We start from the raw sequence: 14,007 nt of genomic DNA, 5'->3' as shown, positions 1-14,007 counted from the left end.
GAACGACACTTTCTACAGAGCAGGAAGGAAAACAGCCAGAGTTTTTATACCTTGTACCACATTTTTTTCTTCCTTTTAATTTTTTTGGCTGAAAACAAGAAATAATGTTAAAGGATTTTTCTTTTTTTTTTTTTTAATGAAAGGTTTTTGGTTGTTCGGGTCTGCCTGTGTGAAATCTTTCTAATTAACTCTCTCTCTCTCTCTCTCTCTCTCTCTCTCTCTCACTCTCAGTGCTGTATTTACGCGCGTGTGTTTGGTGCCTGTATCCCACGTGCGTGCGTACTCGCGCGCGCGTGTTTGTGCGCGCGTTTTCCGCTATACTCTGGAATGCAGCCAGTCTCGGCTCTTTTGAATCCACACTCGGCTTCCAAAACCGAAAAGCCTTTGATCTTTTTTTTTTTTTTCTCTCTCTCTCTCTCTCTGTCTCGCTGTCTCCTTACCCGGAAGAGAACCCCTTCTCTCTCTCTCTCTCTCTCTCTCTCTCTCTCTCTCAGCTGGGATGAACGCACACGTGGAAATGTTGGCCCGGCTCCAAACTCGGACCAAATTTAGTCATACAAAGGCGAGGGAGAGCGAGGGGGGGGGCGAGAGCGAGCGAGGGAAGGGAAGGAGGGGAAGAAGGGAGGGAGGCGGTGTGGGGGAAACCGGGCGGGGGGAGTCGGGGATGAAAGAGCCAGCCGCCGCAAGATCAAAGGCAGCCGCGGCTCCGCCCCGCTAACCCCACCTCCGCGCTTTATAAAGATCTGCCTCCCCATCCCAACTTTGATTCTCACGCAATCTCTCGCTGCTCAGACAGACACACAGAAAGCACGCCACTTCCACTCTGCCTTTTTGGTTTATTTTCTTTTTCTTTTTCCCCTTCGTATTTTCTCATGAAATATTCGACTCAAAGACTTAAAGTTTCTTCTTTTCTTTTAACCCTTTTTCTCCCCCCCATATGTTTGTGTCCTTGTTTTTACACGGTTTTTTCCCCCTCCATTCTTAATGAGGCCTAATTGTCAAATTCATTTATATGGTTCGAATCTGTGTTTTCCCCCTCAGTAACAGACCTAACTGGAAAACAGTTCTGGTGTGCCACTGGCCCTCAATCTGGGTCCTTCGTTTTTTTTTTTTTATGTGTGTGTATGTGCCTATAATGAATGAAAATAATGTCTGCTCATATGTTTCACCCATTACCATCCTTTCATACAGATGGTGTTGGATCAGCTGAGACTTCAGACTTGAACCTATATATATTAAATTGTTGCTGACATCCAAACGTGTAGGGACCCTTTGGCCTCGGTTTATTTCGTTAAACCACTATGTTACATTGTGGGGGAAAAAAAGACCACAGTGCGACATTATAAAGTCGAATAGCATGAATGTAATATTTGCACATATTGTTAGAGAGCGTGGGAAATCGCACCTTTAATATTTCCAGTACAAGGCTATTTAGACAGGTAGAAATAAAACACACGCAGCCCATCTATTCCCAACTGTTAACAGGATAAATACATAAATAAATTCAAATAAATCTTTATATAATAGTTTTATAGGTTGGTGAAAAGGAGTAGCCAGATATGCACCTGGTTTTCACACATGGAAAGGCGCTAAATATTTTTGCTTTCTTCTTTTTTAACGTGGCCTCGGGTTGTTGGGTATTTCTCCTCAATATAACGCGATTGCCACTTCTTGCGTTTTTATTAAATTTCACTTCTTCTTGTTCTTCTTCTTCCTCGGCCAAACAAGTTAGAGCTCGTCTTGTTTTTTGTTTTTTTCCCTCTATTATCATTTTTATTTATCATGATTGTTTGAACCCAGCACACACAGCGCGTGTCAGCCTCACCACTTCTTTTCTTTCCCCTCTTCTTCCTCCTCCTCTTCTTCCTCTTCTTCTTCTCGTGTCTGCCCATTTGTTGTGAGCCGTGTATGACTCTCTCTCTCTCTCTCTCTCTCTCTCTCTCTCTCTCTCTCTCAGGAGGAGTGTCAATCGGTACGGTGTCAATCAGAGCCTCGGCTTCCCTTTCATCTCTCCTTCCTCCCAATGACTGAAGAGAGAGAAAGAGGAGGAGGAGGAGGAGGGAGCATAGCTACATTACCAACACACACATACACACACTGGTTACATTACACTGTGGAAGCAGTGCGGGAGCAGTGGGAAGTCGATCCGCGACGTTTTTCCTCTCTATCTTCTTTTTTTCTGATTGTTTTTACGACTTTTTTGCTTTTATCCCTCCTCACCCGACCGGCTTTGAGGATGTATTTTGAGGCGGCTCACCGCGTCGCTTGTTGTCCTCTCTAAAGTGTTAAAAGTGTTTTTCTTCCAAGTTGCACATCCATCATTTACCTTCTCACCTCCAACACGGTGTTTTGGTTTTGTTATCCTACTTTTTTTTTTTTTTTTTTTTTCCTCCTCGCAAGGACGCCACATCTCTCTTTTTCACTGGACCACCGGGGAAATATCATTTCTCACTTATTTTTGAATTTTTTATAAATGCACTTTTTAACGTTGAGTTATTTTATTTTTTTTTGTACTGGACCGTACCCGTCGTCGGTTGTGTATGTTCACTTAAAAAAGTGATGATATTTTAACTCGTTTGGTTTGTCTCCTCTTTTTTTTTTTTTTTTTTTTGGTTTTTTTTTTTTATTCTCATGACATTGAGGCGTGCACCGGACTCTCATTCTGAGCCTTTACATCTCAAGTTTTTCGGGTCTGACTTTGAGTCCTTTTTAGTTTAAACACTCGTGGTTTAAAAGAGGAGGGGGAAAAAAAGAAAAGAAAAGGAAAAAGGACGCCGACAGCAGCCACAGTGCTCCTGTTGCTTCAGTAAAGACACACCGGCACGGCAGCGTGTTTGCACGCCGCTTCCTCTCCCGGTGACTCACGGTCGACGCTCCATTTAAAAATAAGAGGGGACGTTTTCCCCCCACGCTTGTTTCGGGGGATTTTAGTGGGAGTTTTATCCCCCCCCCCCTCCCAAACCCCCACACCCCACTCTCTCTAGTTCCGGACAGTGCTGGCGTGTGTGTGTGTTGTCTCCAGTGTTCCTGGTGAGAAAAGCCCATAGAAATAAACAAATAATAAACAAAATGCCACAGTTGTCAGGCGGCGGCGGAGACCCGGAGCTGTGCGCCACGGACGAAATGATCCCGTTCAAAGACGAAGGAGACCCGCACAAGGAGCAGATCTTCGCGGAGCTCAGCCACTCCGAGGAGGAGGGAGACCTGGCAGACATCAAGTCATCTCTGGTCAACGAGTCAGAGAGCAGCCCCAACAGCAACAGCCACGATGTGAGTAGTGTGTGTGTGTGTGTGTGTGTGTGTGTGTGTGTGTGTGTGTGTGTGTGTGTGTGTGCGTTCACTGATGTGGTGAATGATGAGGGAAGGTGGGTATCAACTCTGAACTCCATCAGGGAGAGGAGACAGCCTGTAAACAATCTGTTTTAGTTTTAGTTTTTTTTTTTACCCCTTTTTTAGTCATTTAAAAAGATCAGAGTCTTTGTGGCTCTTTGACATTAATTGCTGTGGGTTTGTCTGAATTGTTAGTCAGCTTTAGAAGATGCTATAAAAAGCAAATTGACAACACTGGCCTGAAATGAATTTCCTCTTGTGAAGACCTTGCTCATATTTTACAGTACATGCTAAACCTTTTTATCATAAAGACAAAAAAATATAAATAAAATAAGCTGAGTCCAGGTGCATTTATAGCCTCCACTTTTATTTTGAAAATTAATAGCTTTTAGTGATGCCATTCAAAGTCTGCAGACACAGGTGTACCAGCTTTCCCTCTTCCACACCTTAAGCACCTGAAAATCTTCATTTTGGAAGCATTATAGTCTTAAAATGCACACCTGACCATATGTGACAGCTGTATTTAATTAATCTGCACAGACATTTTGGGGAAAAAATAATAGAACGATATTGAGACGTAAGAATTGGGGCCTTGTGTGCTGCCTGTGACAAATAGGCTAATAGCTGTGTTTGCAGGGGTTTATGATAACCCTCAGCAGCTGTAAACACCAGCACATGAATCTGTTTAGCACACGTGGCATAAAACCTATTGACAAACAAGATGATTAATTTATTTCAAAGGTCACAGCTTATAAAATACAGCATAAACAAAGGGACAATATCCAATTATTTTGTTACCAGGATGTGCTTGTTTATCTATTTGTAAGGTCCTTCTCATATTTCATTATTGTCGTGTCCATTTAACCGTGCCAGTAAATTATTTTTACATTGTTTTGGGGAGAAATATTTTAATCACATTTACAGCTACATTAGTTTTTTGTGTGTCCTTACTGGATCAGATTAAAAGAAGGCAAGATGGGGGTCTATCAAAAGAAATTCTAAAACGTATAAATGTGTTGAATTCATTGTGTATGTAAATACATATAGGGAGAATTCTCACTGATGAATTTTTAATGTTTCTAAAATTGCATTATATTCCGTGCTTGCAAGATAGCATTTCATTAGCACACATAGAGACACAGAGTGGGCATGAAACATCATCAGGTAAAAAAAATGTTTTTCCTCGTGCACTGACCTCAGGATGCAGGCTGCAGCTTCCCCATCATCAAGTTTTGTCATTAACTGCAGTGTTAATGAAATTTTGGGCACATCCTGAACGAGACTGTACACATTCACCACCAAATGTCCTAGAGACGCACAAGACGGAGGCTGAATGTTAATTAGGAATCCAGTGAAGTTCCCTCGCTCAGCTTGAAGCCATCCTGAGGGGTCTGAACTCCAAAAAAGAGGTCCTCTTCCCAATTCTGATGCGAAAAGAGAAAGGAAATGGATGTGAGGAAAGCAGGGGATTTTTTTTTTAAAAGCTAAAAATTGTCTCCACCATTTCCTCTTTTTTTTTCATTTTGCACATAGGCTTTTAATTCAAAACACATCCATTTATTTGAATTTTGAACAAGGCTTAAACTGAGAGATGAAAATGAGAGTGGACCTATGGTATTGAAAACAAGTTAATTTGTAAGCTCCTTAAGGACATGATGCTTAATTAAGTGCTTCTTTTGAAGCTTTGATGCAGACTGCTCCATCACCCCTCTATAGATAGTAGTGTGTGTGTGTGTGTGTGTGTGTGTGTGTGTGTGTGTCTGTGCAAGCTTATTCTGCTTTGGTGACAAGCAAAAGGGACGACATTTGTCCCAGCAGTGTTTTGTGGGTGTCCGTATCAGCATGTCTGTGTGTGTAACTGCGTTTGAAGGCCCTCCTAATTGATTCACCATCATTTAATTTTTTTATTTTATTTTTTTCACAGGCAGCTAGACAGTCCCAAATACCGCAAGATTCATATCATGAAAAACACAGAGACCATTCGGATGATGGTAAGTGACACAGCCTTAAGCAAGAGCTTGTTAAATCAGCATGCATTTATAGGGACAGGCCAGTCGTTTAGCTGCAATAAAGTCCTAGATTTTTTAGAATAATTAGCTGTAGCTTGAGAAGTTGAGGCGAAGGGGGGGGAGTGTCAAGAAGGGCCACCTCGTTTTCCCCACACACGGAAGTAATCAGTCACACTCCTGCACTGTTTGGTCCTATTCTTATCAGAGCCCCGGTTTCTGCTGCTCTCAGGCTGATAATGTCTGATCCAAGTCTTGTCAGGACACGCTGTACCTTCATTGACGCAGCTACGTGTTGCCCACCTCACAGATGAGGGTGCCTGCAGAAACGGAAAACAAACATACTTGGATTGAGAGGAGGATGAAAATGCTGTTCATCAATTCCGAATCACATTTTTTAACTGGTTCTTGTGTTTCTTATTATGCAATTACCCCCAATAAACTATTTTCCCACATACATCAGCCCTCCGGTCGCTCTGTCACATGCAACGTGTCGCTGCCGCTCGGGGCTCGTCTCCCTCTGGCTGTTGTACTCTGACCCCGCTTTTGCAGGTCATCATTGGGGCTTTGAAGGAGGAGTGTGTCTCCTCTTTGTTCCCCTTTCACTCCTGAATAGAACCCCCCCCTCCTCAAACCAAACACTGGCTTTCTTCATAACAAGATCCATGTTGCCATCAGGATATATATACCACAAACACTCCCAACCCTTCTCCCCCCCCACGGCCTTATTACACAGCGTGCAGTTGAGTGGCGCTGTATTGAGGCCTCTTGCATAAAGCTCCCCCTCTCAGGTCAAAGGCATAGAGGAACAGTTGGGGCGTCTCCTGTTTTGACACAGTCTGTATGTTCTTCTAATTGGTGCTAATTGGCACAGAGGGGCTCCATTGTTCCTCTGCATAATACGACCCTCCTCTCCAAGACGGGAAGAAAGGGCACAAACAAAAGGCCGAGGCAAAATAGGGCATGGGTTAAAGCGATCGGCAGTGATATCATTACAGCATCAAAACAGGGAGGCGAACTTTGTGTTAAGCTTTCTAATTATTTCTTGCCTGATTTACTGACTGAAGCACATTCAGAATTTGTCATTTGTAAGATTTGTTTGTGTTTTTAAAGTCTTAGTATAGTGAGAAATTTAGAGTTTTGATCTTGATAAATTTAAAAATTGCCCCATGTGAGCCTTTTGCCAACACACAGTAAATTGTCGCTTTGTAACCCCTTTTTTTATCAGGAAAACTTCAAGACATGTACAGTAAAGGGCATCCATACACGGGGTACCCAGGTTACATCATGATGAGCAACATGAACGACTCCTACATGAACAATGGCTCCCTCTCGCCGCCCATGCCCAGAACGGTCAGTACCAACTTCTTGGTGTTTTTTTTTTTCTACAAGTCAGTTTATCAGTTTAACTCATAAGATATCGTGGAATGAAATGCTGTTGGTGTAACACTGAACTTGAGCCTGACAACCTGACAATAAGTATGTCAAAACCGTGTTTCGCCCGAATCAGAAATAACAAAAATCAGCTCAGGCAGCTCAGTTATTGGAGCAATTCAAGAGCTACAAAGGTATAAGCCTTTCTGAATTTTGCATGGCAACCATATATAGTGAGTGAAATCTAATTTTGACAGAAATTAAATCACTGACTGTTTTAATTAGCGATGAGAAAAATGACACTGGAATCAATGTTATTTTGTTTGTATATCTGAGGCATCTGTTATTCTCTGTGGGGGGTTGAGGTTCATATATTTTTTAATTCTATTAAAAGTTGGTAAAGTGCTGCTTTGCTTTATTTACATGCACTTGTGGGATTGAAAGCAAAAACAAACATGGAGGATGATGATAGATCAGGTGGCACCTGGTCAGGTTAAACCCAAGTTCTAGTTTGTTTCAGATTTCACAGTTTCAGCACGAAGTGAAGCGAGATGACAAAAGTTTTTTGTAAACTCTGTCATACAATTTATGTAACATGGAGACTGAGGAGGGAGAAAGAAACCTGTTGCTGTACCTGCTACGCTGTCTCACTTTGAAAACGCTTACTTATGATATTATTAATCACTGATTCTATCAGAGGTCCTTATTGATAAAGTAATTCGAAATCGATAAAAAATGTAAAGTACATTGGAAGGATTGCAATACTTATTACTAACAAAGTATCACCATTCAAATTATTATAAGGTACTGTAAAATGGCCCTAATTTTAACAGTTGATTTTGTTTGTTTCTAATAAAGTTTTTGAGCTTCTCAAATGTGAGCATTTACTTGTATTTTGCTATATATTTATACTTTTGGTTCGACAAAATAAGAACATTTTAAATATTGTTTCCATCTGCGGTAGTTAGTTATATCTCAGCGTTGTTATTTTTGTAACATTTAGAGACCAATAAAAAAATAAAAAATCAGATTAGACTGATAAGAAAGTCCTTAGTTGCAACCCTACATGAGGTTAAATAAAAGATCAGTATAAGAGTGTTCTCATGTTCTCTTAGATAAAAATAGTACATTGGGTCAAAATACATGCAGTGTATTTTATTGTCAAATAAACGTTTAATATTTACTAATCATACCAAGACATTTAGTTTTGAATATCAAGGTTAACTGAGGGAATGATCCCTATAAAAAAAAAAAAAAAAGTTATTGACCAGCAACTTTGGACTGTGGATAAAAAGTAATGACAAAACCAGCAGTGCAGGTGCCAGACCACATTTCTTGACTTTCAAACTAACAAACTTCACATATGATAATACTTACAACTTAAAAACCAGAAAATATTCACTACCAATGTTTGCAATGTTAATTGTTTGAAAAACCAGCCTTGCTTACTCCCGTCCCCTTGACAACCACAATGTGATACTTGGTAACCAAATGCCTGCCATACAGAAGATTAACATGAGATATACAGTATTTCTCATCTTGTTAAAATCCTAAGTGATGCATGTCTACATGACCCAAGTAAGCCCTCTAATTAGCCCTGCATGACAGAGGAGGCCTAAAAGGCAACATCATGTCTCTGAGGCTGCCCTGCAGAGGAGTTTATGGTGCCGTCCAGGGGCGGCGTGTGTTGTTGTAGATATCGTCCCTGTAATGGTATTAATTTCAGGCCAGCTGCAGGTCTCTCACTGGCGGCTTCCTGTGTCTGTCCCATTTGCAAATTTCTCCTCTCAAGACAGACATAAAAATGCAGGGCACACCAGCAGCTGTCCACTCTAATCCTGTTTTGTCCATGTCTCTGTATCACACTTGGGAAGACAACCAGCTTCAGTCTGGCCTTTGGTGCCTCCTATACAGGAAACGCTCACACATGGTGCAGAGGAACTGAAGGCTCTGGGTTGTTTGTGCTTCTTCAGTGCGTACGAGTCGGTTTCATCAGGGTAAAGTTGTGAAATGTGAGTTCTGTGTTATTATAAGAATCGACTTTCGGAGGCAGATGTGATTGTCGGGGGCAGATGCCACATGCTGTGTGCAAAAGAACCTCATTCACACGCAACTCGATCGCGGAATGATGTTAAAATTGCATTGCTTCCACCTCTGCCAAAGTTGCAGAGGGTGAAAGTATGTGGCATTGTGGAGAAAACGTGATCCTGATTACCTCATGATTCGCCCTCTTCAGCTTACTAATAGAATGGTGTATGAAATGTGGGATGTGATGCTTTCCAAATTCTCTTTTTATGGCTTGTTTTCTGGTCAATTTTATCAATTACTCCATCGTACACAGTGAAAAACTCAAAGGTCTGTATGGAGACCAGCTGACTGTATGAGAGGAAATTACCCCTCACTGCAGATGAATTAGGCCAGGCACTTGCTGCCAAAACTTTTAAAGCCTCGCTTTCATTTCATTTACCATGCCTGCTTTTTTTTCCACCCAATTCCCCCCCCCCACCACCCTGTCTTCAATAAAACGGTAGTCATTTTATATACGTTTCTCTCACTTATCCAATAAAAAGAGCCAAGGCTTGGTGGAAGGATCACGGAACACGAGTCCTCTGGCTTTCTCACTGATGTCAGCTCGCTGCCTCTGCTGCTGGCCACCGCAGCCACAGTATCTGCAGGCCTGGGATCGGTTTTCACTGAGATCAAAGGCACATTCTCTCTTTCATTCTCTTCCATCCCCAGCCCCACTGCCGCCCCCAATCCCAGTAGTTTAGATTGATTTCCATTGACCATGACATTCCTGCACATGCCGTCCAGTCATGATGGAGCTGTTGGGAGTAGCTGATTGTCAGCAGATTTTAGGGGCTTCTAGCTTGATAAGTCGCCTCCGCCACAAGACTTGAGATTTTGGTGTCAAGATGCCTAATGGTGTTCAGTTGCATATAAATGTGGATTTAAAACAGCGCTGACCACTTCAAAGAGTCACTGGTGTGTTATGAATACCCTGATGTTTATGTAAACCTATAGCTGTTTTAGGATGTGGAGTCTGTAGGGCATCCTGTCCAGAAAGTGAAGCGACTTGGAAGTTCACCATCATGTGATGTGGACCTTTTGGAGGAGCAAAAAGGGCATTGTTTTAATTGCACAAGATGCTTGGAGCTGGTGTAGCTGTATATGATTTATAGGGATCGTCATACATGCCCATTTTGAGTTAATATTATTCATCGTGTTGTCTATTTTTATATGCACACACAAAGAAGGGGGATATTCAGAGGAATTAGGTTAAAGCAGGAAATTGGCTGGTATATATGAAGTGTATGTGTGTGTGTATGTGTATGTATATGTATATTTATTTATTTCAGTTATAGTCTGATGTAAGATCACATCATTTATTTATAGGACTATAACTTTTAGAAATTAGGTTTTTCTGTCATCCCACCTCACTGCCACAACAACAGTGTCTCTGATATGCATATGGGAACATGTTAAACACCCAATCAAGCATACAGTGTACAGTATATATCATTGAGAAATCAAAATTCTCCAGAAGAAATCTTGTTTCTTCTAGTTTGATGTCTTCTCCGTTCTGATCAGATCACTGTGTCTTTCCGATGCGTTAGATAATGTGAAGAGACATGTCCACATATATTTATACTTATATTATAAGCTTTGGCCTCTGGTGTGTAAAACTAGGACACAGTATTATGAAGAAGTGGAAAGGATTGTGATTTCTCTGGCTTCTGTGATGTCATTTGTAGTGACAAATGAAACATGCTATTACGGTTTCTGGTCTGAATTATCAGAATACCCCATAATGGCAGTGATAATAATGGTTGAGAAGTATTATGTTTTGGAGCAGTTAGGATGTCATCACTCCATGTTTGATGTTTGGGAGAAGGAGTTCACTGCTTTGAGGGGGTTTGCAGCCTCCTAAACTCAAGTGAGAAATTAAAAATGACAGCTTATAAATAAAGATCAACAGGCATGCAAATGGCCTGAAATCTATTCTCAGGTCATATTGCCATTGTCACACACACATTTCCCTTTTGTTAAAATCACAAAAACTCATTTAAAGAAATCCCATCCTCCGGGCTCATGACATCCTACGTAAATCCTTTTAAATCATCTCAAAAATGCATGAGTGACAAGATAAAGACAGTGTGTGTTTGTAGTTTTGAAATGTTGATCGTACAGAGATACAGTACATGGTTTTTCACCTGACTGAAGATGTGTTGGTGATCTCCAGCTGTGTTAGAACAGTCTCATGGTCTGTGCAACAGCTTGAGGAGAGAAACGGATAGAATCGCAGATTTTTTATTATTTTTTTTAAGCCGAGTTTTGCTGCTGTGGTGGTGGTGGGGGGGAGTAAAGAGAGCTCCTCTCCTTTGCTGTGCACTCTTTTTTTCCCTTTGGACCCTCAATTGCAGATCCTCATGGCGAGAAAGAGGGGGTGTGGAGGGGGTGCAGCGCTGTACTTTCCTTTGATGTAGTGGGAACGTGACGGATCTGCTAGCCAGTGTCTCGCAGCGTGGAATCACTAACCCAGGCTTACCTAACGGGATTTGGTAGGACCGCTCTGGTGTCCCTCAGTGCCATGTGTGTCCTGAGCTCATGCCCCCAGCACTACCGTGGAAGATCCCTGTTAAAGAGAACACTACATTTACCAGCAGCCTTCCATGTCCACACATAATGTTCTAGATGGCAGCTTATGGCACCTTGTGTAGTTTTTTAAAGTCTCACTATAGGGTGGACATGCTGTGAAGTTTACTACAGCTAAATGTAGTATTTTGCCTTCAAGAAGCAGGACTCATATGATCACTTCACTGTCAGCTTGTTTTCTTTAAGTAGTCTTTAGTACAGGACTGTCTCTGTATATTTTAGTCTAAAAATAAATACAGAATATATAGTAACTGTCAAAAGACAGAAATAGAATTTTATGCTGTATCAGTCATTTTCTTAAGTCAGGCAGCACACGTATCAAAGAGTCACGCTGACATTGATGTCATCTGCTTCGCAGCGCTATCAAACAGTGAAATATGTGTGTACACATGAAGGACAGCACAAGGGACCTCACACAGAAGAAACACTTGGCGTCTCAGACTCTTTGTAGTGCCGCCGGGTCGTGGTGTTTTATCAACAGCAACATTAACGCCAAGGTTTCTCTCCGTCCTCCGCTCTACGGTGATGCTGGTTGACACATTTATTCCATATGCACGGCGCTAATGACGCCATGTGGTTGCAATCACCTTATCAGTGTGTTTCATCTTGTTAAATGGAGCACAGCAGAGCGATTGTCTACCAGGGCCGGGAAGTTTCTGGTTGATTTTATTTTTCTTGATGCGAGAGTGTAAAAAGAATAGATAGGTAGGTGTGTGTGTGTGTGTGTGTGTGTGTGTGTGTGTGTGTGTGTGTGTGTGTGTGTGTGTGTGTGTGTGTGTGTGTGTGTTTATACTTTTAAACAGACATTAAAACAATAAAATTTTTATTTGCGTTTTATCAATTCACATTAAAACTAGCATGGCAATTTTAAGGCAGTGTAATTACACAAAAAATTCAAAAACAAAGCAAGCAGTGGATATAATTAGAAACATCTGCTTTTTTCTGTTACTGTTTGAAAAATGAGTGACACAGATGAAAGAGGGAGTTAAAATCATTAAGTATTCAAAGTGCTGATATTGTGTGTTTCTCTATGTGGCTGAGAAAAGCAATCGAGACGGTCATGGTTTGTGAGCATGACGTGCAGGCACACACTTAACCCAGTTGATGTTTTTTTTTTTTTTGGGCATGTGTTACTGCTCAAAGCGAAGCACTCATAGATGATGACACTTTCTTCGCTCCCCATCCTCCCACTGAATTGGAGGAAGCTTAACCAATCAAGCTGTGCTGCCTGGAGCCAGCCAGTCAGGCTTCCATGGACAGATCGCTGCTTGAGCCCACAACACCTGCTCAGAGGACTTCACTCTTCACCAGCAGCCTGCCGCTGATCTCCAGGGGTCAGCGGAGGGCCTCGCCAAGGTTGTCCCTTATGCCCAGTTCTGTTTGAATGGCCTGGGTGTGGACTTCCTGTAAGGGTGGATCAGAAATGGAGACTGGAGGGCGGCGCACGGAGTGTTTTTGTCAATTTATTGTGCAACTGTCGTAACTTTTGGCGACATTATGACTGTGCGTAGTTAAATGGGATATTGGGGGGAAGATGTTTTTGTTGGAGTTTAGGAACTTGGCTGGATAATTAAATATATTTCCAAATCAACAGCTCCAAAACTAGTATTAAAGTCTGCGTTTGTTATCTCTTTGCCCCTGCAGCACAAGTTTCCCTTTAATTGACCCGGTTCAGTCCTTAAGTCATAATTGAAGCTTGACAGTAGTTCCTCAAAGTTGATCACAGTCCCTCACTGTTAACTGATATAGTCATAAAATGAGTAAAAACATGAATAGCTTTATTGACTTCATCCTGACAGCTTGTAGGTCTATATAGAGGCGAGCAGTGTTCCAGCTAGTAAACTGTCGCAAAAGGGAACAATAGGACCACAGGAGTGAAACATGGGTGCAAATCCTGCCGGCTGTGTCCAGACTTCAGAGAAGCTCAAACAGCCCTCACTTTGTCCAGCTAAGAAATAGAGCTATGATCAATAGCTGCTCTGTATGAAGTTGGTCAGTCTCTGGCGCACTCTCGCCCTCCCTCCTTCTCTGTGCTGTTTCATATTTTTCAGAAGCTCATTATTTCTTTCTGCTGTGGGTGTGAGTGCTAAAGAGGCTCACATGCAATGTGTATCTGACAGCGCTGAAATATTAATGGTCCCCAGTGTAGTGAGGTTGGTATAGGGCCTGCATAGTTACAGTACAAAGGGTGCCTTCTCGCCACCAGGCTTTATTAGCCAAGCTGTTAAATGAATAGATGGATATAGCTTGCGCTCTTTCTTCATGTCTCCTTTTGTGGTTTTGCGCTAAACATCAAAACGCTTTCCCTTCGTCTGACTATTTCCAACACATACACTAGACGCATATTTTTGATGGAGACTTGCACGTGCACGCACGTGTACACATGGATGGTGTAAGAGCTACGCTACGCCGTCGAGCTTTCTGTGGGAGGACAAAGAGGAGGGCTCTGCTATCAGTTCATTTTGTGTGGTCTTCGCCATAAAAAACACCCTGTTCTTTGACTGTGAAAAAAGCCTGTCTTTAATTTTTGGGAAACCCATAAAAGTTTGTCGCTCCTTTCATATCGGCTGCAGAATTGAAAACAAATGCTACATTCTCCCCTCCTCTCCTTTGAACTGGCCAATTATGGAGTTGTGAAAAT

At 41.9% G+C, this 14,007-nt stretch overlaps 1 protein-coding gene across 2 annotated transcripts in view; it reads left to right on the top strand.

Moving 5' to 3' along the window:
• The first annotated feature begins 1,995 nt into the window (after nucleotides 1–1,995).
• lef1 (lymphoid enhancer-binding factor 1) overlaps nucleotides 1,996–14,007 on the top strand; it is a 43,377-nt gene continuing 31,365 nt past the window's right edge. Inside the window, exons 1-3 of one of the 2 annotated variants that reach the window (XM_051386256.1) lie at nucleotides 1,996–3,270; nucleotides 5,255–5,321; nucleotides 6,565–6,689. In XM_051386256.1, the coding sequence (XP_051242216.1) occupies nucleotides 3,070–3,270; nucleotides 5,255–5,321; nucleotides 6,565–6,689 (393 nt within the window). In that variant the 5' untranslated portion in view covers nucleotides 1,996–3,069. The remainder of the gene's footprint in view (nucleotides 3,271–5,254; nucleotides 5,322–6,564; nucleotides 6,690–14,007) is intronic. The other variant, XM_051386257.1, reaches the window with a different exon arrangement.

This window comes from Dicentrarchus labrax, unplaced genomic scaffold, assembly GCF_905237075.1.
Source record: "Dicentrarchus labrax unplaced genomic scaffold, dlabrax2021, whole genome shotgun sequence".
In the NCBI taxonomy this organism is placed as follows: Eukaryota; Metazoa; Chordata; class Actinopteri; family Moronidae; genus Dicentrarchus; species Dicentrarchus labrax.
Note: the sequence above shows the minus strand (reverse complement) of the source record. Positions and strands in the feature narration are given on the sequence as shown.